Source organism: Symphalangus syndactylus, chromosome 17, assembly GCF_028878055.3.
Source record: "Symphalangus syndactylus isolate Jambi chromosome 17, NHGRI_mSymSyn1-v2.1_pri, whole genome shotgun sequence".
In the NCBI taxonomy this organism is placed as follows: domain Eukaryota; kingdom Metazoa; phylum Chordata; class Mammalia; order Primates; family Hylobatidae; genus Symphalangus; species Symphalangus syndactylus.
The window spans coordinates 24,312,218-24,339,273 of NC_072439.2; the positions used below are offsets into that span (position 1 = coordinate 24,312,218).

General features: G+C 39.7%; 1 protein-coding gene across 4 annotated transcripts; it reads right to left on the minus strand.

Annotated features, from left to right (window-relative positions):
- Positions 1–1,325: 1,325 nt before the first annotated feature.
- On the minus strand, positions 1,326–26,960 carry ZNF540 (zinc finger protein 540). 4 transcript variants are annotated; one of them, XM_055249691.2, is made up of 5 exons: positions 26,814–26,960; positions 22,822–22,902; positions 21,540–21,666; positions 20,192–20,287; positions 1,326–3,909 (listed from the first exon to the last, which is right to left on the minus strand). In XM_055249691.2, the coding sequence occupies exons 2-5, from the start codon at positions 22,828–22,830 to the stop codon at positions 2,159–2,161; spliced, it is 1,983 nt and encodes a 660-aa protein (XP_055105666.1). In that variant the 5' UTR covers positions 22,831–22,902; positions 26,814–26,960; the 3' UTR covers positions 1,326–2,158. The 4 variants fall into 4 exon arrangements, with proteins under 4 accessions (XP_055105666.1, XP_063477336.1, XP_063477338.1 ...); XM_063621266.1 differs by having other exon boundaries at positions 20,192–20,290; XM_063621268.1 differs by lacking the exon at positions 26,814–26,960 and adding an exon at positions 26,476–26,708 and having other exon boundaries at positions 20,192–20,290.
- Between the last annotated feature and the right edge of the window lie 96 nt (positions 26,961–27,056).

Sequence of the window (27,056 nt, forward strand, 5' to 3'; positions counted from 1 at the left end):
TTCTAAAAGCCAATAAAATGAGATAAAGATGAGGGGCTGTTCAGTTTAAAAGTGACAGAACAGGCCAGGTGCAGTGGCTCACCCCAGTAATCCCAGCACTTTGGGAGGCCGAGGTGGGTGGATCACAAGGTCAAGAGATCGAGACCATCCTGGCCAACATGGTGAAACCCTGTCTCTACTAAAAATACAAAAATTAGCTGGGCCTGGGGGCACGCGCCTGTAATCCCAGCTACTTGGGAGGCCGAGGCAGGAGAATTGCTTGAACCCAGGAGGCGGAGGTTGCAGTGAGCCAAGATCACGCCACTGCACTCCAGCCTTGGTGACATAGCGAGAGTCCGTCTCAAAAAAAAAAAAGTGACAGAACCACCAAAATGTTACAATGTATGATCCTGAGAGTAAATCCTTGTTAAATATCTATGAAATATATTCTTGAAACAATTATGGAAATTTCAACATGGAATGGATATTATATGATTCTATGGAATTGTTAATTTTTAGGGTGTGATTTTAGTACTTTGGGTATATGTATTACCATTACTTTTAGGAGATACAAACTGATTTAGGGGCAAAATGATATGATGTTTATAACTTAACTCTCAAATGGTATAGCAAAAAAATGTATTTTATAGAAAAACAAAGCAAAGTATACATTTTCAAATCTAGGTGGAAGGTAAAATGGGTGTTCATTATAGAATGCATTCTATGTTTCTGTGTCTTAGAGCATTTTCATAATAAAATTAGTAAAAAATTTCTAAACAGACAGCTTTCTTTTTTCTTTTTTATTTTTTTGAGACAAAGTCTTGCTCTTGTCCCCCATGCTGGAGTGCAATGGCACGATCTTGGCTCACTGCAACCTCCGCCTCCCAGATTCACACGAATCTCTTGCCTCAGCCTCCCATGTAGCTGGGATTACGGATGCCTGCCACCACACCCGGCTAATTTTTGTATTTTTAGTAAAGGGGGTTTCTCCATGTTGGCCAGGCTGGTCTCGAACTCCTGACCTCAGGTGATCCGCCCATCTCAGCCTCCTAAAGTGCTGGGATTACAGGCGTGAGCCACCACGGCCAGACAGCTTTCTTTTTTCTTTCCATTTAATTTCTATGTTGTTACGGGTAAATTCCCTCATGAACCTCTCTCTGATGTTTCAACAGCTATATTCTAAGGTCCTCCCACTCACTACATCCTTAGGGTTTCTCTTCATCTTTAATTTTCTGGTAGAACTTAAGCAATGAGGTCTGAATTCAGATCTTTACATTTTCTTTATATTCTAATAGAGTGCCTTAGTTATTCTGGGCTGCATAACAAAATACCATAGACTCAGTGGCTTATAAATAACTGAAATTTATTTCTCACAGTTTTGGAGGCTGAAAGTCCAAGGTCAGGGTGCCAGCATGCTTGGGTTCTGGTGAAGGCCCTCTTTTGCACTGTAGACTGCTGACTTCTTGCTGTATCCTCATGTGGTTTAAAGAGCTAGCTGGCTCTTTGGCTTCTTCTTATAAAGGCAGTAATTCCATTCATGAAGGCTCCACCCTCATGACCTAATTTCCTCCTAAAGGCCCTACCTTCAAATATCATCACCTTGGGATTCGTGTTTCAACATAGGAATTGTTACGGGAACACAAATATTCAGCCCATAACAGATTTTATCAAAGAAGTACTTCATGAAATAGAAGTGATGAGTGGCTTTTCCAGATTTGTCATCTCCATTGTGTCTTCCTATTAAGAAATCCACTAATAATAATGTTGATGATAATAAAAACAGTAATATCCAATATTAATCCAAAGCAGTGTGGGCCAGATAGTTGTTGCTGTATTATACATGTTGGAAACAACCACACTTTTAGGTGTGTTTCATTTTACAGCTGAGGTACCAAGAAGCAAATATTTTGTCTAATATCACACAGATAGAATAGTGGAAAGGCAATGATGATAAGTATATGCTGTTGCTAGAACGCTTTTCCACAATTGTTACATTAACAGCTTTATTTTCTAGTGTGAATTTTCCTAAATTTAATGAGAACTAAGAGGTATTTAAGACTCATACATTTATTAAGTTAATATGTCTAAAAAAAGATCAACACATTGACAGAACTTCTTTCTGGCCATAAATATTTTGATATTCTATAAATAGAGCATGACATGGAAACCTTTTCTTATATTAAATTACATTATGAGTTTTCTGATGTTGATAAAGATGTGAATATTGTCTAAAGGCCTTTCTACATACCTTACACTCATAGGGTTTCTCACCAGTGTGAATTCTCTGATGTTCAGTAAGGTGTGAATTAAGTCTAAAGGCCTTCCCACATTGTTGACACTCATAGGGTTTCTCACCAGTATGAATTCTTTGATGTATTCTAAGGTCTACACTACGACTAAAGGCCTTCCCACATTCTTTACATTTGTATGGTTTTACACCCGTATGAATTTTCTGATGTTCAGTGAACTGCCCACGCCGACTAAACGACTTCCCACATTCTTTACAGTCATAGGGTTTTAAACCAGAATGAATTTTCAGATGTTCTTTAAGATTCCCTCTACGAATAAAGGCCTTTCCACATTCTTTACATTTATAGGGCTTTTCACCAGTGTGAATTCTTTGGTGTTCAGTAAGGTAGAAACCAAATCTAAAGGTCTTCCCACATCGTACACATTTGTAGGGCTTCACATCAGTATGAATTTTCTTATGTAGACTAATTTGAGAGCGCACTCGAAAGGTCTTCCCACATTCCTTACATTCGTAGGGCTTCACACCAGTATGAAGTCTCTGATGTTCAGTAAGGACTGAACGAAGCATAAAGGCTTTCCCGCATTCCTTACATTCATATGGTTTCTCTCCAGTATGAATTCTAGAATGTACTCTGAGGTCACCACTATAACTAAAAGCCTTCTCACACACCTTACATGCAAAAGGTTTTATACCAGTATGAATTGTTTTATGCCGATTAAGCTGTCCACGCACATTAAATGATTTCCCACAATCCTTACATTCATAAGGTTTCTTACCTGCATGAGTTCTTCTGTGTTCCGTAAGGTAAAAACTAAGTCTAAAAGTCTTTCCACATTCCTTACATTCGTAGGGTTTTACACCAGTATGAATTTTCTGATGACGGGTAAGTTGTCCACATACACTAAAAGCTTTCCCACACTCTTTACATTCATAGGGTTTCTTACCTCTATGAATTCTCTCATGTTCTTTAAAGTAGAAAACAAGTTGAAAAACTTTTCCACATTCTTTACATTCATAAGATTTCTTACCAGTATGAATTATTTTATGTTTAGTAAGTTCTATTCTACTAAAAAAACCCTTATCACATTTCTTACACATATAGGGTTTTTTACCAGTGTGAATTTTCTGATGTCGATTAAGTTGTGGGTAAAGAAAAAAGGTCTTCCCACATTCTTGACATTCATAGGGTTTCTCACCAGTATGAAATCTCTGATGCAGAGTAAGTTGGTAGCTATGACTAAAAACTTTCCCACATTTCTCACATTTACAGGATTTTTCACCAGGATGAATTTTCTGATGGAGAGTAAGCTGATAGACATTATTAAAAGTACTCCCACACTCTTTACAATCATGTTTCACATCAGAATCTATTTTCCCACGTTGAACCAAGTTTGAGTCACAACTTTTCTCACTATTATTAATTCTCTGATTCAGAGTAAAAGAGGGATGTTTTCTATCAGTTGACATTTTTTTGCAGACGATTTTCTTTTGACTGATAGATCTTTCTTCAAGTCCCTGTTGAGCCTCAAACTGACTTTTGCTATGCCACTCATTTCTAAAAATGGATCCTTTCAGACGAAGAGTTTTACTTTTTTCTATTATACTCCCTTTGGATAAACTGATTTCATGAATGTCCTTTTCTGAAGATAATTTCTTGGTCTTATGCCTGGATAACAAACCTGAAAGAAAACATAAAAGCAAACGAAAAATTATTTTCCTGTAGCCAGCATAACATAAAGTTTACATTTTCAAAATAGGAAACAAAGTGAAAACAGTTCTCACTAGAAGTCAATGGCTTAAAGAATATTTCAATAGTTATATAATTTGAAATTAGGCAATATGAGCTTAGAAAATGAGAGATTATAGCTGGGTGCGGTGGCTCATGCCTGTAATCCCAGCACTTTGGAAGGCCGAGGCAGGTGGATCATCTGAGGTCAGGAGTTCAAGACCAGCCTGACCAACATGGTGAAACCCCATCTCTACTAAACAAAATACAAAATTAGCCGAACATCGTGGCAGGCGCCTGTAATCCTAGCTACTCGGGAGTCTGAGGCAGGAGAATCACTTGAACCCGGGAGGTGGAGGTTGCAGTGAGCTGAGATCACACCATTGCACTCCAGCCTGGGCTACAAGAGCTTAACTCCGTCTCAAAAAAAAAAAAAAAAAAAAAGAGACTATATAAGATTGTAGTGCTATGGCAAATAGTTTATTTACATCACTGGTTCTAAAATTTTATTGTGGATGAGAATCATCTGGGGAACTTATCACAAATACTGCTATTTAGTTACACACAAGTCAAGTGAATCAAATCTACAGGAGTAATTTGGTATCTGAATTTTTAATAACTCCACTAGATGATTCTGATATAGATCAAAGTTTGAGAATCTCCACTTAACAATTTTAACAGTTTTTCTTAACTCTTAGAATAAAATCCAAACGTGTTACCATATAATATAATATGGTCTTTGGTTACCTAAAGACCTCTTTCAAAGACGTCATCCTCCTTACTCCCTCTTATTATGACACTTGCTTCTATTCAGCTCCTCGATTGTGTCATAGCATTTCCCATTTCATATAGTTTTCTACGGGATTTTTCATCTCCTAAAAATAATCTGTCCTGGGCTCTGTGAAAGGCCAACTCTTTCTCATTTTTAATGGTTGGTTAAATATCTCTTACACAGAAAGGCTTGCCCTACCGACTGTAAGGCAGTCTATGTCCTTTATTCTCAATTCCAGCATCATGTTTCATTTCTTCATTTCACAATTTTCAAATGCATATTCACTGATTTTTCTTTTTTGCTCTTTTGTTGATTTTCTGATCCCTAAACCTTCCCAAAGGAAGAAGTAATCCTTATTTCATTCAACAGTGAATAACTACCCACTAGCATATAGCAGGCATTAAACAATTGACTGTACAATAAATTAATCATTGTCTTAAAGGAAATTATGATGATGAATGACAGACAAGTCACGTATAGGACAGCTGAATATCAGGACAATCACTTAATTTTTATATATATATATATATTTTTTTTTTTTTTTTTAATTATACTTTAGGGTTTTAGGGTACATGTGCACAATGTGCAGGTTTGTTACATATGTATCCATGTGCCATGTTGATTTCCTGCACCCATTAATTCGTCATTTAGCATTAGGTGTATCTCCCAGTGCTGTCCCTCCCCCCTCCCCCCACCCCACAACAGTCCCCGGAGTGTGATGTTCCCCTTCCTGTGTCCATGAGTTCTCATTGTTCAATTCCCACCTATGAGTGAGAACATGCGGTGTTTGGTTTTTTGTCCTTGCGATAGTTTACTGAGAATGATGTTTTCCAGTTTCATCCATGTCCCTACAAAGGACACGAACTCATCATTTTTTATGGCTGCATAGTATTCCATGGTGTATATGTGCCACATTTTCTTAATCCAGTCTATCGTTGTTGGACATTTGGGTTGGTTCCAACTCTTTGCTATTGTGAATAGTGCCGCAATAAACATACGTGTGCATGTGTCTTTATAGCAGCATGATTTATAGTCCTTTGGGTATATACCCAGTAATGGGATGGCTGGGTCAAATGGTATTTCTAGTTCTAGATCCCTGAGGAATCGCCACACTGACTTCCACAATGGTTGAACTAGTTTACAGTCCCACCAACAGTGTAAAAGTGTTCCTATTTCTCCACATCCTCTCCAGCACCTGTTGTTTCCTGATTTTTTAATGATGGCCATTCTAACTGGTGTGAGATGGTATCTCACTGTGGTTTTGATTTGCATTTCTCTGATGGCCAGTGATGAGGAGCATTTCTTCATGTGTTTTTTGGCTGCATAAATGTCTTCTTTTGAGAAGTGTCTGTTCATGTCCTCTGCCCACTTTTTGATGGGGTTGTTTGTTTTTTTCTTGTAAATTTGTTTGAGTTCATTGTAGATTCTGGATATTAGCCCTTTGTCAGATGAGTAGGTTGCAAAAATTTTCTCCCATTGTGTAGGTTGCCTGTTCACTCTGATGATAGTTTCTTTTGCTGTGCAGAAGCTCTTTAGTTTAATGAGATCCCATTTGTCGATTTTGGCTTTTGTTGCCATTGCTTTTGGTGTTTTAGACATGAAGTCCTTGCCCACGCCTATGTCCTGAATGGTATTGCCTAGGTTTTCTTGTAGGATTTTAATGGTTTTAGGTCTAACATATAAGTCTTGAATCCATCTTGAATTAATTTTGGTATAAGGTGTAAGGAAGGGATCCAGTTGCAGCTTTCTACATATGGCTAGCCAGTTTTCCCAGCACCATTTATTAAATAGGGAATCCTTTCCCCATTTCTTGTTTTTGTCAGGTTTTTCAAAGATCAGATAGTTGTAGCTATGCGGCATCATTTCTGAGGGCTCTGTTCTGTTCCATTGATCTATGTCTCTGTTGTGGTACCAGTACCATGCTGTTTTGGTTACTGTAGCCTTGTAGTATAGTTTAAAGTCAGGTAGCGTGATGCCTCCAGCTTTGTTCTTTTGGCTTAGGATTGACTTGGCGATGCGGGCTCTTTTTTGGTTCCATATGAACTTTAAAGTAGTTTTTTCCAATTCTGTGAAGAAAGTCATTGGTAGCTTGATGGGGATGGCATTGAATCTATAAATTACCTTGGGCAGTATGGCCATTTTCACGATATTGATTCTTCCAACCCATGAGCATGGAATGTTCTTCCATTTGTTTGTATCCTCTTTTATTTCATTGAGCAGTGGTTTGTACTTCTCCTTGAAGAGGTCCTTCACATCCCTTGTAAGTTGGATTCCTAGGTATTTGATTCTCTTTGAAGCAATTGTGAATGGGAGTTCACTCATGATTTGGCTCTCTGTTTGTCTGTTATTGGTGTACAAGAATGCTTGTGATTTTTGTACATTAATTTTGTATCCTGAGACTTTGCTGAAGTTGCTAATCAGCTTAAGGAGATTTTGGGCTGAGACAATGGGGTTTTCTAGATATACAATCATGTCATCTGCAAACAGGGACAATTTGACTTCCTCTTTTCCTAATTGAATACCCTTTATTTCCTTCTCCTGCCTGATTGCTCTGGCCAGAACTTCCAGCACTATGTTGAATAGGAGCGGTGAGAGAGGGCATCCCTGTCTTGTGCCAGTTTTCAGAGGGAATGCTTCCAGTTTTTGCCCATTCAGTATGATATTGGCTGTGGGTTTGTCATAGATAGCTCTTATTATTTTGAGATATGTCCCATCAATACCTAATTTATTGAGAGTTTTTAGCATGAAGGGTTGTTGAATTTTGTCAAAGGCCTTTTCTGCATCTATTGAGATAATCATGTGGTTTTTGTCTTTGGTTCTGTTTATATGCTGGATTACATTTATTGATTTGCGTATGTTGACCCAGCCTTGCATCCCAGGGATGAAGCCCACTTGATCATGGTGGATAAGCTTTTTGATGTGCTGCTGGATTCGGTTTGCCAGTATTTTATTGAGGATTTTTGCATCAATGTTCATCAAGGATATTGGTCTGAAATTCTCTTTTTTGGTTATGTCTCTGCCAGGTTTTGGTATCAGGACGATGCTGGCTTCGTAAAATGTGTTAGGGAGGATTCCCTCTTTTTCTATCGATTGGAATAGTTTCAGAAGGAATGGTACCAGTTCCTCCTTGTACCTCTGGTAGAATTCAGCTGTGAATCCATCAGGTCCTGGACTCTTTTTGGTTGGTAAGCTATTGATTATTGCCACAATTTCAGAACCTGTTATTGGTCTATTCAGAGATTCAACTTCTTCCTGGTTTAGTCTTGGGAGGGTGTATTTGTCGAGGAATTTATCCATTTCTTCCAGATTTTCTAGTTTATTTGCATAGAGGTGTTTGTAGTATTCTCTGATGGTAGATTGTATTTCTGTGGGATCGGTGGTGATATCCCCTTTTTCGTTTTTTATTGCATCTATTTGATTCTTCTCTCTTTTCTTCTTTATTAGTCTTGCTAGCGGTCCATCAATTTTGTTGATCTTTTCAAAAAACCAGCTCCTGGATTCATTAATTTTTTGAAGGGTTTTTTGTGTCTCTATTTCCTTCAGTTCTGCTCTGATTTTAGTTATTTCTAGCCTTCTGCTAGCTTTTGAATGTGTTTGCTCTTGCTTTTCTAGTTCTTTTAATTGTGATGTTAGGGTGTCAATTTTGGATCTTTCCTGCTTTCTCTTGTGGGCATTTAGTGCTATAAATTTTCCTCTACACACTGCTTTGAACGTGTCCCAGAGATTCTGGTATGTTGTGTCTTTGTTCTCGTTGGTTTCAAAGAACATCTTTATTTCTGCCTTCATTTCATTATGTAACCAATAGTCATTCAGGAGCAGGTTGTTCAGTTTCCATGTAGTTGAGCGGTTTTGACTGAGTCTCTTAATCCTGAGTTCTAGTTTGATTGCACTGTGGTCTGAGAGACAGTTTGTTATAATCTCTGTTCTTTTACATTTGCTGAGAAGAGCTTTACTTCCAACTATGTGGTCAATTTTGGAATAGGTGTGGTGTGGTGCTGAAAAAAATGTATATTCTGTTGATTTGGGGTGGAGAGTTCTGTAGATGTCTATTAGGTCCACTTTATGTAGAGCTGAGTTCAATTCCTGGATATCCCTGTTAACTTTCTGTCTTGTTGATCTGTCTAATGCTGACAGTGGGGTGTTAAAATCTCCCATTATTATTGTGTGGGAGTTTAAGTCCCTTTGTAGGTCACTGAGGACTTGCCTTATGAATCTGGGTGCTCCTGTGTTGGGTGCATATATATTTAGGATAGTTAGCTCTTCTTGTTGAATTGATCCCTTTACCATTATGTAATGGCCTTCTTTGTCTCTTTTGATCTTTGTTGGTTTAAAGTCTATTTTATCAGAGACTAGGATTGCAACCCCTGCCTTTTTTTGTTTTCCAGTTGCTTGATAGATCTTCCTCCATCCCTTTATTTTGAGTCTATGTGTGTCTCTGCACGTGAGATGGGTTTCCTGAATACAGCACACTGATGGGTCCTGACTCCTTATCCAGTTTGCCAGTCTGTGTCTTTTGATTGGGGCATTTAGCCCATTTACATTTAACGTGAATATTGTTATGTGTGAATCTGATCCTGTCATTATGATGTTAGTTGGTTATTTTGCTCGTTAGTTGCTATAGTTTCTTCCTAGCCTCGATGGTCTTTACAGTTTGGCATGTTTTTGCAGGGGCCGGTACCGGTTGTTCCTTTCCATGTTTAGTGCTTCCTTCAGGAGCTCTTTTAGGGCAGGCCTGGTGGTGACAAAATCACTCAGCGTTTGCTTGTCTGTAAAGTATTTTATTTCTCCTTCACTTATGAAGCTTAGTTTGGCGGGATAGGAAATTCTGGGTTGAAAATTCTTTTCTTTAAGAATGTTGAATATCGGCCCCCACTCTCTTCTGGCTTGTAGAGTTTCTGCTGAGAGATCAGCTGTTAGTCTGATGGGCTTCCCTTTGTGGGTAACCCGACCTTTCTCTCTGGCTGCCCTTAACATTTTTTCCTTCATTTCAACTTTGGTGAATCTGACAATTATGTGTCTTGGAGTTGCCCTTCTCGAGGAGTATCTTTGTGGCATTCTCTGTATTTCCTGAATCTGAATGCTGGCCTGCCTTGCTAGATTGGGGAAGTTCTCCTGGATAATATCTTGCAGAGTGTTTTCCAACTTGGTTCCATTCTCCCCATCATTTTCAGGTACACCAATCAGACGTAGGTTTGGTCTTTTCACATAGTCCCAAATTTCTTGGAGGCTTTGTTCATTTCTTTTTATTCTTTTTTCTCTAAACTTCCCTTCTCTCTTCATTTCATTCATTTCATCTTCTATCAGTGATACCCTTTCTTCCAGTTGATCGCATCTGCTACTGAGGCTTCTGCATTCTTCGCGTAGTTCTCGAAACTTGGCTTTCAGCTCCATCATCTCCTTTAAGCCCTTCTCTCCATTGGTTATTCTAGTTATCCATTCTTCTAATTTTTTTTCAAAGTTTTTAACTTCTTTGCTATTGTTTTGAATTTCCTCTCGTAGCTCAGAGTAGTTTGATCGTCTGAAGCCTTCTTCTCTCAACTCATCAAAGTCATCCTCCATCCAGCTTTGTTCCGTTGCTGGTGAGGAACTGCGTTCCTTTGGAGGAGGAGAGGTGCTCTGTTTTTTAGAGTTTCCAGTTTTTTTGGTCTGTTTTTTCCCCATCTTTGTGGTTTTGTCTACTTTTTGTCTTCGATGATGGTGATGTACAGATGGGTTTTTGGTGTGGATGTCCTTTGTGTTTGTTAATTTTCCTTCTACCAGACAAGACCCTCAGCTGCAGGTCTGTTGGAGTTTACTAGAGGTCCACTCCAGACCCTGTTTGGCTGGGTGTCAGCACCGGTGGCTGCAGAACAGCGGATTTTCGTGAGACCACAAATTCAGCTGTCTGATAGTTCCTCTGAAAGTTTTGTCTCAGAGGAGTACCCGGTTGAATGAGGTGTCAGTCTGTCCCTACTGGGGGGGTGCCTCCCAGTTAGGCTGCTCAGGGGTGGGGGACCCACTTTAGGAGGCAGTCTGTCCGTTCTCAGATCTCCAGCTGCGTGCTGGGAGAACCACTACTCTCTTCAAAGCTGTCAGTCAGACAGGGACATTTAAGGCTGTGGAGGTTCTCGCTGAGTTTTTGGTTGTCTGTGCCCTGCCCCCAGAGGTGGAGCCTACAGAGGCAGGCAGGCCTCCTTGAGCTGTGGTGGGCTCCACCCAGTTCGAGCTTCCTGGCTGCTTTGTTTACCTAAGCAAGCCTGGGCAATGGCGGGCGCCCTTCCCCCAGCCTCGTTGCCGCCTTGCAGCGTGATCTCAGACTGCTGTGCTAGCAATCAGCAAGACTCCGTGGGCATAGGACCCTCCGAGCCAGGTGCGGGACACAATCTCCCAGTGTGCCGTTTTCCAGGCCCGTTGGAAAAGCGCAGTATTAGGACGGGACTGACCCGATATTCCAGGTGCCGTCTGTTTCCCCTTTCTTTGACTAGGAAAGGGAACTCCCTGACCCCTTGCGCTTCCCAAGGAGGCAATGCCTCGCCCTGCTTCGGCTCGCGCACAGTGCGCTTCACCGACTGTCCTGAACCCACTGTTAGGCACTCCCTAGTGAGATGAAACCGGTACCTCAAGCAGAAATGCAGAAATCACCCGTCTTCTGTGTCACTGGGGCTGGGAGCTGGAGACAGGAACTGTTCCTATTCGGCCATCTTGGCTCCACCCCCCCAATTTTTATATTTTTGTAACAATTACAAACTAGCTCTAATCTCTCTCACCTTATTACAGTGATTAAATGCACTCTTTCCTACCTTACTTCCTTTACAGATCAGAACAAAAGTAAATCCAAGGTAGTTCAACCAAATGTATAAAATGAAAAAGCCATTGTTTTGCCTACTCATCCTTTAAATGGCTATCCAATTAAGCAGAGATGTTTCCAATCCTGTTGTTCACCGCCTCCTGTGCAAAGAGATGTGTGTTTACACAGCTGAGTTTTACTATTATTCAGCCACCTACTGGATGCTCACTTTACTCTTTTTTCTTTTTATTTATTTATTTATTTATTTATTTTTCGAGACAGAGTCTCACTCTGTCACCCAGGATGGAGTGCAGTGGCACAATCTCGGCTCACTGCAACCTCTGCCTCCCAGGTTCAAGTGATTCTCCTTGCCTCAGCCTCCCAAGTAGCTGGGATTACAGGAACCCACCACCACGCCCCACTAATTTTTTGGTATTTTTACTAGAGACGGGGTTTCACTATATTGGCCAGGCTGGTCTCAAACCCCTGACCTTGTGATCTGCCCACCGTGGCCTCCCAAAGTGCTGGGATTACAGGCGGTAGCCACCGCGCCCGGCCCACTGTACTTTCTTTATAACCTTTCTCAGATGATATCTCTTCTGTTCCCTTACATCTAAAACCAACCATTCCTATACTTGATAGAGAAGTATTTAAATGATTTTTTTAGATATTATAACAGGTATGTGCCATGTTGAATGGTTTCTGGAAAAAATGAACAAAGAAACTCAACAATTTTAGGGAGAACAGAGTAACTGAATAGTATGAGGAGATGGCTGGGAGACTAGAAGTGTCAAGGAATCTTATTAACACAGATAAGTTAAATGAAAGCTGGAGGGTGGCAATCTAAATAAAACAAGAGCCTAAAAAAATCTAAATACTGGTCAGGCGCAGTGGCTCACGCTTGTAATCCCAGCACTTTGGGAGGCCAAGGTGGGTGGATCACTTGAGGTTAGGAGTATTTTCTTCTCAAGTAGATAGATCATAACCTTCTGGGGTTTTATTAGAACCTAATGGCATAGAGGAAAGAAAATACCCAACTCAGGCCTCTAAGCCATCCTGTCACACCTAGCAATGGGGAAAAAATGGAAGCACTGGTTAAGTTCCGTCAAGTGGCACAGGTGCACCAAAACACTGAGACCTAATTCTGGGACTATGGAACACTCCTCTCCCCTTACACCTTATCACTACATTCCTAAAGGCCTATTTACTATGTTTCCCATTACCCAGTACATCATGTTTACCTTCCAACAAAAAATAAGAAGGAAAACTAAAAGGCAAGAAACACTTTGATGAGACTAAACAAGCATCAGAATTAGAGTCAGATATGGCAGGAATGTTGGAATTATCAGACCAGGAGTTTTAAAAGACTATAAGAAATGTGTTAAGGGCTTTAATAGAAAAAATAGACAACATCCAGATGGATAATGAAAACAGAGATGAATATTCTAAGAAAGAATCAAAAAGAAATGCTAAAGATCAAAAACACCGTAATAGAAATGAAGAATGCCTTTGATGTGCTCATTAGTAAACTGGACACAGCTGAGGAGTCTCTGCACTTGAGGATGTGACAAGAGAAATTTCCAACACTGAAAAGAAAGAGAAAAAATACTGAAAGAAACAGAACAGATATCCAAGAACTCTGGGGGTAAGTATAAAAGGTGTAAATACACATGATGAAAGTACCAGAATGAGGAAAAAGAGAGAAAGGCAAAGAAGCAATATATGAAGCAACAATGCATAAGAATTTCTCCAAATTTAATGTCAGACACCAAACCAGAGATCAGGAATGTCAGAGAACTGCAAATTAAAAACAACGAGATACCACTTCACACCTGTTGGAATGGCCAAACTCTAAAACACTGGCAACACCAAAGGCTGACAAGGATGTGGAGCAACAGGAACTCTCATTCATTGCTGGGGGAATGCAAGAATATTATAGCCACTTTGGAGAACATTTTGGCAGTTTCCTACAAAACTAAACATATTCTTATCATACTACTCAGCAATCATATTCTTTGGTGTTTACCCAAATAAAATGAAAGCTTATGTTCATACAAAAACCTGCACACAAAGGCATATAGCAGCTTTATTCAAAACTTCCAATACTTAAAAAACAACCAAGATGTCTTTTAGTAGGTGAATGGATAAGCTGTGGTACATCCAGAGAATGGACTATTATTCAGTGCTAAAAGAATAAGCCATCACAAAAAGATGTTGAGGAAACTTAAATGCATATTACTAAGTGAAAGAGACAATCTGAGAAGGCTACATACTATATGATTCCAACTACATGATAGTCTGAAAAAGGCAAAACTATGGAGACAGTAAAATGCTCAGTGGTTTCTAAAGGTTAGGGTGGAGTGAAGGATGACTAGGCCAAACACAGAGAAATTTTAGAGCAGTGAAACTACTCTGTATGATACTACAATTGTGGATACATGTCATTATATATTTTTCAAAGTTATTAGAATTTACAACACCAAGAGTGAACCTTAATGCAGACTGTGGACTTTGGGTGATAATGATGTATCAATGTAGGTTTATCAACTGTAACAAATGTACCACTGTAATGTGGATTGTTGGTAGTTGGAGAGAGTGTGTATGTTTGGGGACAGAGAGTATATAGGAACTCTGTACTTTCTGCTAAATTTTCCTATAAACCTAAAACTGATTTTAAAAATAAAGTTTATTAATTAATAGAAAGTTACTCCAGAAACTAGTAAAATATTGCAAAATATATATCTAGTATCTAAACTAATAAAATATTGCAAAATATATATCTGATGAAGTTGATTATAAGATATATAAAGAACCCTTACAAATCAAGAAGATAAACAAAATGGATATCAATGGGAATTTTTGTGTCCTTGTATGAGAAAAAGAGTTCTTAGATACAAAAGCACAATTCATAAAAGAAAAAAGATACATTTGGCTTCATCAACATGAAAAATGTTTGTACTGCAAAAGATAAGATTAAGAAAATGAAAAGACATGCCACTGCAATCTGGGAGAAAATATTTGCAGATCATATATGTAAATAAAATGCTTATATTCAGAATATACTTTAAAACTCTTATGACTCAGTAATAACAGAAACAGCCTAATTTTAAGAATGGGCAAAACACTGAACAGCCTTTCCACCAAAGAATATATACCAATAGCTAATAAGCAATTGCTCAACGTCAACCACAATTAGATACCACTACACACACACTGGAATGGCTGTTCTCAAAAAGACAGGTAATAGCGTGTATTGGTGAGAAGACAAAGAAACTGAAACCCTTATGCATTGTTATTGGGAAGGTACAGTGATACAGGTAGTTTGGAATACATTTTGGCAGTTTCTTATAAAGTGAAAGTTATATTTGTCATATAACACAGCAGTTCCATGCCTATGAATCCAACTAAGATGAATTAAGACATATGTCCACACAATGATATGTATACCCATGTTTATAGTAGCATTATTGATAACAGCCGCAAACTGTAGACAATCCAAATGCCCATCACTGGTAAATAGATAAGTAAAATATGGTATATCCCTACAAAATTTTATTTGGCAATAAAAGAGAATATATTACTAATACATGCTGCTTCATAATGGACCTCCAGAACATTATGCTAAGTTAAAGAAGCCAGATTCAAAAGACTGTACATTGCATGATCTCATTTATATGAAATGTTCAGAAAAGGAAAATCGACAAAAATGGAAGGTAGGTCAGTCGATGCTTAAAGCTGGAGGTGGGAGAAGGGATTAACTGCAAAGGGGCACAAGGAAACTTTTGGGGGTGATGGAAATATTCTAAAACTGGATTGTCATGATGGCTGCCTAACTGTAAATTGACTAAAAGTCACCAAGTGTGCACTTACAGTGAGTAAATTTTATGTTATGTAAATTATACCTCAATAAAATTGCTAAAAAATTTAATGGATAAAAATTCTGAACAGACACTTTTTACTAAAGGAGATAAAGGAATGGCAAATAAATGAAAATATGCTCAACATTAGTCATTAGTTAAATACAAATTAAAATCACAATGAGATACACCTACACATCCACTAAAATGACTACGATTAAAATGACTGACAGTACCACAGGTTGGCAAGAATGTGGGGCTATTGGATATCTACCGGGAATGCCAAACAATATAGCCACTTTGTACAGTTTCTTTCTTTTTTTTTTTTTTTTTTTTTTGAGACAGAGTTTCGCTCTTGTTGCCCAGGCTGGAGTGCAGTGGTATGATCTTGGCTCACTGCAACCTCCGCCTTCCAGTTTCAAGCAATTCTCATGCCAGCTTCCTGGGTAGCTGGGATTACAGGCATGCGCCACCATGCCCAGGTAACTTTTGTATTTTTAGTAGAGACGGGTTTTCACCATGTTGGCCAGGCTGGTCTCGAACTCCTGACCTCGTGATCCACCCGCCTCAGCCTCCCAAAGTGCTGGGATTACAGGCAGGAGCCATCGCACCCAGCCCAGTGTCTTTTTTTTAAATAAAGTTTTCACAGGTGTGTACCACTATGCCTAGCTAATTTTTGTATTTTTAGTAGAGACCGGTTTGCCATGTTGCCCAGGCTGGTCCTGAACTTCTGGGCTCAAGCGATCCACCTGCCTCAGCCTCCCAAAGTGCTGGGATTACAGGCATGAGCCACTGTGCCCAGCCCAGTTTCTTTTTTTTTTTGAGACAGAGTCTCGCTCTGTCGCCCAGGCTGGAGTGCAGTGGCGCAATCTCGGCTCACTGCAAGCTCCGCCTCCCGGGTTCACGCCATTCTCCCGCCTCAGCCTCTCTGAGTAGCTGGGACTACAGGCGCCCGCCACCACACCCGGCTAATTTTTTGTATTTTTAGTAGAGACAGGGTTTCACCATGGTCTTGATCTCCTGACCTCGTGATCTGCCCGCCTCGGCATCCCAAAGTGCTGGGATTACAAGCGTGAGCCACCGTGCCCGGCCCCCAGTTTCTTATATACACTTATATAATCCATGAATCCCACCCTCAGGTGTTTAACCCAAGGTAACAAAGCATACATTCAAACAAAGACTTGTAAACAAGCACTCATAACAGCTTTATTCATGCTCATGAAAGACTAGAAACAACTTAGATGTTCATAAACTGTTAACTAATAAGTTAAGCAGATATGAAATACTATTCAGCAAGAAAAAGGAATTAACTACTGAGACTTCTAACTACTTGGATGAATCTCATAAATATCAGAAGTGGAAGAAGTATGACACAAAAAACTGCATACTCTGATTTATTTGATATGAAATTGTAGAAAAGACAAAATTAGGGAAAGAAGGCAATTTAGTTGCCTGTCACAGGCTGGGCTGCAAGTGGGGGAAGGGTACTGACTGTAAAGAAACATAGTGGAAAGTGTTGACATGATAGACATCTTCTACGTCTTGACTAAAGTGGTGATGATTACAAGACTCACATGTTTGTCCAAAATAATTAAACAGATACAATTAGTGAATTTTATTGTATATAAATCATATCTCAATAAAGCTGATTTGAAAAAAATAGGCTATTTTGCAAAGCTCTATGTAATGCTCTAAACAAAATAATCCTGTATATTCCAGAATAAAAAATTTTAAGGAAACTATTAATTTCCTGTATTGACCACAGAAGAAATAAAAAGCCTAAACAAATGAAATTCCATTGTGAAACACCTATCCTTGCAAACATTTTCATAGATGTCTATCAAAGTTTTAAAGAACAGATAATTTTAAAGTTTAGCTACTCGAGAAAAGAGCAAAAAGTTATCTTATCCTTTTTAGAAAATTATGATAAGCAAAACAACTAAGCAGAATTAAGAATTTTAGAGGTAAACATTTTTAAGGAAGAATGAAAAACTATCACGATTTGCAAATGATCTGATTATATACAACCCAAGAATTTCAACTAAAAAAAACTGCAAATAAAATACAAATCAGAATTTGGCTCAATATAGAGGAATCAACATACTATATAGAACTTAATAGCCTTTTCTTCATATTTTAAAAAATATATTATTTTTTACATTGACAGAAAAAATTGTATGTATTTACGCTGTACAACATATTTTGAAGAATACATTGTGAAATGACTAAACCTGGTATACAGTAAATAATAAATGTTAACTGTTATTATTATTAACTCATGATTAACAGAAAATAAAAAGTGAACAAGCTATTGAGATGCAGGTAAACTGAACACCAGTATTCAAAATATATTTACATCTTTCACTTCAAACATAACTCTCCCTTCCCTCCTGCCAATTCTTAGCTGATGATCTCCCTTATTCCTCTAATAAAAATGAAGCATTGAAAAGAAATACATAATACCACATCAATCAACCCACCTATATCCATTGTTGTATCTATAGTTCTTTAAATTTTTCTTGTGCACTGGATCCTACCTCCTTGTCCTCCAATTTCCATAATTATTCTTTCCTCTACTACAGTTTTTCCCCTTTCTATAGAATCATTTTCATCTTAAAATCTCACATCTTGATATAGACTCCTGGCCAGGCACGGTGGCTCACGCCTGTAATCCCAGCACTTTGGGAGGCCAAGACGGGTGGATCACTTGAGGTCAGGAGTTCAAGACCAACCTGGCCAACATGGTGAGACCCCGTTTCTACTAAAAATACAAAAATTAGCCTGGTGTGGTGGAGCATGCCTGTTAATACCAGCTACTTGGGAGGCTGAGGCAGGGGAACTGCTTGAACCTGGGAGGTGGAGGTTGCAGTGAGCAGAGATTGTGCCACTGCACTGCAGCCTGGGTGACGAGCAAAACTCTGTCTCAAAAAAAAAAAAAAGACTCCTTACATCCGTATCCTCTTCTAGCTACTAACCCCTTATCTAGTTCCCTTCTAACAGATTTCCCATTAGAAAAGTTTTCTATCTCACTGTCATCACTTCCTCACCTCCCATTTTATTTCAGCCACATCTAGCAGGCTTTTTTCACCTCCGACTCCACTGAAACCTTGTCCTCTTAACACAAGGTCACCACCAGCTTCTTTCCTGCCATATCCTATAGGCAATTTACAGTTCAGTCGACCTCACAGATGACTACTCCCTTCCACTTGAAACATATTCTTCATTTGACTTTTTTGGTACCACTCTCCAGGCCTACTTGTTCTCAATCTACTTGCTGCCTCCTCTTCCTTCTCTAAATAGAGTGCCCCCGGCCTGTCTTTTTCTCATCTGGCTCCCTTCATTCTATGAAACTCATTCGCTAAAGGTAGGGAATCAGCAAGCTTTCTGTAAAGGACCAGACAGTCGATATCTTATGCATTGCAAGCCATATGACTTCTGTCTCAACTCAACTCTGCCATAGACAATACATAAATAATTAAGTGTGGCTATGTTTCAATAAAACTTTATTTACAAAAATAGGTAGTAGGTCAGATCAGCCCTAAGTGATCTCATCCTGTCAGTTCACTGGCTGGACACCCAAGTTAATATAATTCATCCTACCATCTCTCTGACTGTTCAACATCTCGATCTTGATGACAAGTAGGCATTTTAAATATATATACCTAAATCAGGACTCTATTTCCATCCTCCAAGCTATCTTTCCCATATGTCCATCTCAGCAAATTATATACACTTAGCTGCTTGTTCACCTATGATTTCTTGTTCACTCATACACCATGGCGTGTCTGTTAGCTCTACTTTCAAACCGTAAGATGAATACAGAATCTTCTTACCATCCCTCACCACTACTATCCCAATCTAATCTACATTCACTGCTAATCTAGACTTCTGAAATAGCCTGATAACTGATCTTTCTACTTCCAATCTTGCCCCTGTTTAGTATATTCTTCACAGAGCATCTACAGTGATCATTTAAAAACATATTTTTGATTATGGCTTTCAATCACTCTTAGAAAAGAAAAATCCAAATTTCTTACTATGATAAACAGAACCATATAAGACCTGGCCCCTGCTCAGCTCTAAATTCATATTTAGTTACTCTTCCCCACTCTGAATCTGCTCTGAGCTTCTTCCAGTTCTTCAGACACACAAAGCTCACTTCTCTGCTGTGCTTGGAATTATTTTCTTCCAGATATTCACATGGCCTAAGCCTATACTGCACATCTCTGCACATATATTCTCTCTTCGAAGAGCCCTCCCTGGGCAACCCACCTAAATTAAACTTGCCCAAACTCTATCTCCTTACCCTTCATAGGTTTCTTTCATAGCATGCATCATTATTTAATATTATATATTCATTTGTTTACAGTTTACTATGTATCTCCACTAGTACAATGTTAACTCCATTAGTGTAGGGAGGTTTTGGCCTTATTCACCAAGGCACTGATAACACTTGGCACAGAGTGAGCACTCGGTAAATACATGCTGAATACGTGAAAGACTGAACTTTTAGGCATTAGAAACAAGCACACATGTCAATGGAGAAAAGATAGGAAGCAATTGATTGCAGTAGGAAAGAGCATTCTCTTGACTGAAATGGAGAGTAATATGAGGGGAAACAAAAACAAAGACAGGTGGTAAGTAGGAGCCAGGATGAGGTTCTTTTGATAGTTCATGCTAAGATGATCTGTTTTCTTCCCTGTCTTAACCTTTACTCTGAAGGCCTGAGGCCTCTGAGAGGAACTCCCTAAACAGCATGCAAAGCCTATGTATGCTCCCTCACCAGCTGGCCATGACTGGCAATGAGGGCTTCCATCTGCCTGATGAACTCTCAACTCACCTGGGTACTGTCTTCCTGTCACATCCCTCGCAGCCACGCAGGGCTCTTTCCCTTGCTCCAGTAAGGTAATCACATCTGGCTTTGAGCCAGAATATCCTGCTTACAAGAAAGAAATATAAGAATATATAGAAGTAAAACACTGCACATTCAGAAACATTTTGAGACTTGGTTAAATTTATATGAATCAACATGATTTCGATAAAGACTTCGGAAAAAACTGACAAGATTAAAGAATATTCAACTTAGTGTAACCTCAGGATCCCAGAGAATAAAGAAACTTGATGGGCAGGGGAATTAAAATGCATCTAGGAGAATTTTAATTCATTTTGGAATTAAAACTCATACAGACTAGCTCTATTGAGAGGCAGTAGTTATTGAGGGCATAGATTCTGAAGCCAGACTACGTGGGTCCAAATTCTACTCTGCTACCTATTGACTAATGATTGTAAACAAACTGGTTAAATTATTTGGGCCTCAGTTTTTTCATCTGTAAAATGAAAATAAAAGTGGTACCTTTTAGTTTCTTTTTTTTCTTTCGTATCTCGTAGCTAGTACTTAGAATGATGCCTGGTATATAGTAAGCACTCTATTAGCTATTATTATTTTTTTTGTTGTTAATTTACTTAGAGCAAAACAAGAAGCTTCCTAAGATATTTCTAGGTTCTTGCTAAGATACTCATTTAAAGTTAGATGCTAAGTTAATAAATTTTATTTTACTTTAACTAATTTCAACTTTTATTTTAGATACAGGGCCATATGTGCAGGTTTGTTACCTGGGGATATTGTGTGATGCTGAGGTTTGAGGCACGTTTGATCCCACCACCCAGGTACTGAGCATAATGTCCAACAGGTAAAACTTTCAATCACAAATCAGTAAGAGAAAATATTTGTTTTAGGAAGTAGAATGCATTCACTTTAATTTTAAATCAATGTTATTGGTCTGAACCATGATATGTAAATTATAGACCCTGGGTGAGGCTGTTATCCTCGCAGGCATGTTACAAAATAACACAGCATCCATAGCAATTCTGAGCTCAAATGCAATGTGAAACCTGATTTCACTGACATTGGCTTTGGAGTAAATGCCCCAAAATTCAAATCCAGTCTTTTAACTATTAAGGAAGAAGTAACTACAGGAATGGATTAAGGAACATTTCATGAGGCTCAGTGAGGTATGGTGAAAATGAAAGCATTTAGTGGAAGTGCCATTCACAAACCATCAAAGTTCAGTCCATTCCTTGAGGAAGAGAGAAGAAATTCAGCTAGTTTCTTAATTAGTCCTAAATTTGTGGAAGAGAAAGCTATATTTCAGATAAGAGTCCACATTATTTGACATAGGTGACCTTACCCAGTGAGACCAAGTTATTGTAATTCTCCAACATCACATCTCTGTACAATTTCCTCTGAGTAGTGTCCAGGCACTCCCATTCCTTCTGAGAGAAGTCTATAGCCACATCCCTGAACGTCACCAATGCCTGAAACCATAAACCAACATATTACTGGTGAAATTACAGAACAAGTATTTTAAAAAGAAGAAAAGGAGATAAAAGGTTTCACTGCAGCAAGGGGTACTATACTAAACTCTAGGCTGGGGCTGAAAGCTTATGATAAAGATAGAAGAAACGAACCAGGTGTTCTAAAGCAGAGTCACCTCATTTTCTTGAAGAATCCAGCCACTGTATGCAAAATTTCCTGTATATTATGGGGTTCTTTAACTACTCAAAACATGTCTGGGAACAAATAAATGTTTCCCAATTCAATTAAACAGTGGATACAAGCAAATAAACTGTATTTCTACCTCAAAAATTCTCAATAAATTACTTAATAATAAATACTTTAAGAAAAACCACTTAAATAACTTAAAGAAAAAAGAATCCTATATCCTCTTTTTCCTTTTAGTTTATCTATCGATCAATCAATCGATTGATCAATCGAGATGGAGATCTCATTCTGTTGCCCATGCTGGAGTACAGTGGTGAACTCATAAGTTCAAGGCCATAGTACCTCACTGCAAATCTGGGTGAATACAATTAACTAATATTTATGTATCTGGATGATTTTCTTATAAGTACTACACACCTTCTTTGTTCTTGAGATTAAGAATACTGAGGTAATGAACCAGAATCATACTGATGTCAAGACTAGCCGTTTAACCACAAAATGCGTCTTATTATGGGTTTCACCTCAGAGATTCTCAGGAAAGATCCCCTGGCCTCTCTATAAGCAGGCCCCAACCACATACTGAAACTGAGGCCAATCAGTGTTAAACTTCATTTTATCTACAGACACAGGATCTGTGGAAAACTGCAGTGCTTTCCTATGTGTAGTCAAATGAGTCCATTCTTGGTTTCATTACACCTCAGATCTGACAAAGGATGGTAAAGTACCTCCCTCTAGGAACTTCATGTCTGTTCCATCTCTGCTCTAGACAGAGACTGAGTACCCTGAATGATTGGGTCAATGTGCATGTGGATACTGGTTAGAAAAGAGAGGGGGCACACGGGAGGAGCTTGGGAATGTGGGGATTAAGAAAAAATTCTGTTAAGAAGTGTCAGCATAAAGAGTGAAAATGTTCACATGATCTTTAAAAACAAAATAATCTAAAGAAGGAAAGAGAAACCGCAACTTACATGGGCCATGGTTTTAGACTCACAAGAACTGCTCAGTCTTCCGCAGGATTATTCTGCTGGAGAAGCAAAGTTCTGAGAAGCCTGAGTTAGGGGAGAAAAAAATGAGGCAATGAGACTAGGTCTGCCTCAGAGGTAACAACATGATATAAATTAATAATCTTTTATTTTCCATTGTTGCTTGCAAATACCTCCCCTACACTTCCCTCACCTCCCTCCAACACACTCTCACCACACCAAGGGAACCTGGCTGTACGAGGATGGACACAGTGCAGAGGTTGTCCTGCATTAGAACACATGACCAATATTTCAGCAGGAGAGTTCTGGGCCAATCCCCACTATGAGGATACTGATCTAGGCCCAAGGCTGGGATGTTCAGAATTGCCCAGAGTAGATTCTCTTCCCTCGATTCTCACCATCCAAAGGGGACAGACCACATTATCCAAAGCAGACTGCCTTCATGGCCTTAGGAGCTTCCTGGCCTCCCCAGACTTAAAGACAAAAGATAGAACAGACTAGGAGTTTGCAACCTATGGCCCATGGGCCAAATCTGGCCCGCCCATATGTTTTTGTAAATAAAGCTGGAATGGAACACAGCTATGTTCATTTGTTTACTTCTGACTATGGCTACTTTCAGAAAGCTACCATAGGCCGGGCACGGTGGCTCACGCTTGTAATCCCAGCACTTTGGGAGGCCGAGGCGGGCGAATCACGAGGTCAGGAGATCGAGACCACGGTGAAACTCCGTCTCTACTAAAAAAAATACAAAAAATTAGCCGGGCGTGGTGGCGGGCGCCTGTAGTCCCAGCTACTCGGAGAGGCTGAGGCAAGAGAATGGCGTGAACCCGGGAGGCGGAGCTTGCAGTGAGCCCAGATCGCGCCACTGCACTCCAGCCTGGGCGACAGAGTGAGAGTCCGTCTCAAAAAAAAAAAAAATTAGCCGGGCGTGGTGGCGGGCGCCTGTAGTCCCAGCTACTCGGAGAGGCTGAGGCAAGAGAATGGCGTGAACCCGGGAGGCGGAGCTTGCAGTGAGCCCAGATCGCGCCACTGCACTCCAGCCTGGGCGACAGAGTGAGACTCCGTCTCAAAAAAAAAAAAAATTAGCCGGGCGTGGTGGCGGGCGCCTGTAGTCCCAGCTACTCGGAGAGGCTGAGGCAAGAGAATGGCGTGAACCCGGGAGGCGGAGCTTGCAGTGAGCCCAGATCGCGCCACTGCACTCCAGCCTGGCCGGCAGAGCGAGACTCCGTCTCAAAAAAAAAAAAAAAAAAAAAAAAAAGAAAGAAAGCTACCATAGCCAAATTGAGTAGTTGCAATGGAGACTGTATGGGCCACACAGCCTAAAATACTTCCCATTTGGCCCTCTGTAAAAAACATTTGCTGGCCGGGCGCGGTGGCTCACGCCTATAATCCCAGCACTTTGGGAGGCCAAGGCGGGCGGATCACCTGAGGTCGGGAGTTCAAGACCAGCCTGACCAACATGGAGAAACCCCGTCTCTACTAAAAATACAAAATTAGCTGGGTGTGGTGGCGCATGCCTCTAATTCCAGCTACTCAGAAGGCTGAGGCAGGAAAATCGCTTGAATCTGGGAGGCGGAGGCTGCGGTTAGCTGAGATCGCCCCATTGCACTCCAGCCTGCGTAACAAGAGTGAAACTCCGTCTCAAAAACAAACAAAAAAACAAAAAAACAGTTGCTGATCCCTGGCATAGACAGTCCATGATGGCCTTTATCATTGCAAAATTATACTTGCACACTGGGATCCCTTTTCCTAGCCTGAACTAGAACTCCCACAATCCTCAGGGCTCACCACTCCCCATTTCCCTCAATCAGAAGAGTCCCCAGCGTCCCTGCAGGACATCATTCACCCTCCCCTCTCCCTCAGTACCCAAACTAGAGGGAGAAGTAAATTTATGGCCCTGGAAGCAATAAAAAAATCAACTTTTATGTGATGCATACCTTATATATAGATATTTAATCCTTAGAACAGCTCTACAGTGTCATTATCACCTCCACTTCAACATCAGAAAAGCAGAAACCTAAATCCACTGTTAATAAACAAGACATCTGAGTTCTGAATCCACAATTCTCCAACTACAAAGCCAGTTCTTTTTCAACTGTGCTCTTGTCACTGATACCCAGCATTTCTTATTATGCCTAATAAAACCCGAGCGTGAATAATGACTTGGGTTTAATGACTAAAAGCTATTAAATGTTGCTACTTATTAAGATAATATACGTTAAAGTGGCAAATAGCATTTTATATTTACAGCACGGGAACATTGAATAGACTGATAATAACATGTTAAACTGGAGTAAAATAGATGCCCTCACACCATCTTATACACTGGTGCCACCTTAAAGAGGGTAAATTAGAAATTTATATTAGCAGAATTTAATAATGTGAGCCAGATGTTTCAGTAATCCCACTCCTACGACCCTGTCTAAGGAAAATAATTATATATGTTCACTAGGATATATGCAGACAGGTGCAGATAGACTAATTTTAAAATAGAAAAAGCTAGATACAAACATAAATCAGACTTCAATAAAGAACAGGTTAAATTCTAGTGTATCCATATAATAGAAAATAAAGTAGCCATCAGAAATAATACAGATTGGGAGTCTGCAAACTTTTCCTGCAAAGAACCACATAATAAATATTTCAGGCTTTGTGGGCCAGCTGGAGGATCCCTTAAACCCAGGAGTTCGAGACTGCAGTGAGCTATAACTGCACCACTGCACTCCAGCCTGGGTGAGACAGTGAGAGCCTGTCTCTTTAAAACAAACAAATACAGTATCTGCAAAGTGCAATAAAATGACGCACAATAAAATGAGGTATGCCTACATTATCATTAATGTTGACACGAATATCTTCAAACAAGAGGGAAGAAAGTGCATTTGTCTATAAAAGGGCAGCACAACAGATCCTCGTGGTGATGGAAATGATCTGTCTTGACTATCAATGTCAACATCCTGGTTGTCATATTATACTACAGTCCTGCAAGATGTTATCATTGGAGAAGACTAAGTTGAAGATAACACACAATGTCTCTATTATTTTTTACAACCTCATATGAATCTACAATCATCTCAAATTTTAAAAAATAATTTAAAGAAATTTTAAGAATTTCATTTTCAAATATTTGCTAGATGAATTAAGTTTTTACCCCCTTCAAATCTTGAAGGCAAATTAATGCTCCAGGTTGTACTGTTCAATAGGAAGACTATTAGCCATATATAGCTGTTTACATTTAGATTTATTAAAATTGAACACAATTTAAAAAATTCGTTCCTCAGTCAAACCAGCCACATTTCAATTTCTCAATAGCCATATGTAGCTACTGGCTACTGTATTGGAGAGCACAGATATAAAAAATGGAACTCAGTTTTGCAGAAATTCCTATTAAAAAGCATTGTTCCAAAGCGTTACACGACTGACACCCTCACTTTACAGGTGAGAAAACTGAAGCCAGGAGATATCACTATAATACAGCGCTGCACACAATCGTGCTCATTCTCACCATATTATGCTCACACACTTCTTTCCCCATATTCACTGCCACAGGTGAACTCTCAATGAATCATTCACTACATTTATATAATTTCATGGGAATCGATTTGAAATTCATGAGCATGCAAAGAAAAATCAATTTCTTACAGGTTATAAGATCTCAGTCGCAGGCTGAATCTGATTAAACAGACATCAATCACCCTCAAAGCTATAATCAAACCATTCCCAAGACCCTTCCGCACACAATACTAAATGCGCCACTAATAGCCTCAAGCATAATCTGACGCACATCACACAGGCTTGGCCACTACCCACTCTGCACCCACAGAGGACACTCGGACACGCGCGCGCGCGCACACACACACACACACACACACACACGGCAGCAAAGAATGCGTCACACTTCCGAACCCCGTTGAGCAGCAACCCGGTGTCGTGGCCACTGCGTCACGGCCAGAGCTGTCAGAGAGAAATCCAGACCTTACCTGACAGCCTTTTGCAGCTCTTCTAGCCCGGGATGACATTCCCCTGAAGGCACCACGGCAAGACTCAACCTCTTTGTGTGAGATTCTCTGGAATTTCTGGGGCGTTACTTGAGTATAATGAAATAGGGTAGGCTCGGACCATAGTAGGGTAAGTCCCACAGTTCGAGCAAGGGAGCCTCAGTGATCGCTCTGTTCTGTAGCGCCGGACCCGATCTTAGCTGCTGGGCCTGCGCAGACACGATC

Bases quoted from the DNA above. Each gene is read 5' to 3' on its own strand.
- ZNF540 (XM_063621266.1), bottom strand. The intron at 20,291-21,539 runs GTAAGGTCACCT...CTTTCTTGTAAG, and splicing joins CAATAACTTGGTCTCACTGG to CAGGATATTCTGGCTCAAAG. The intron at 3,910-20,191 runs GTGAGTTGAGAG...GTTTTCTTTCAG, and splicing joins GACAGGAAGACAGTACCCAG to GTTTGTTATCCAGGCATAAG.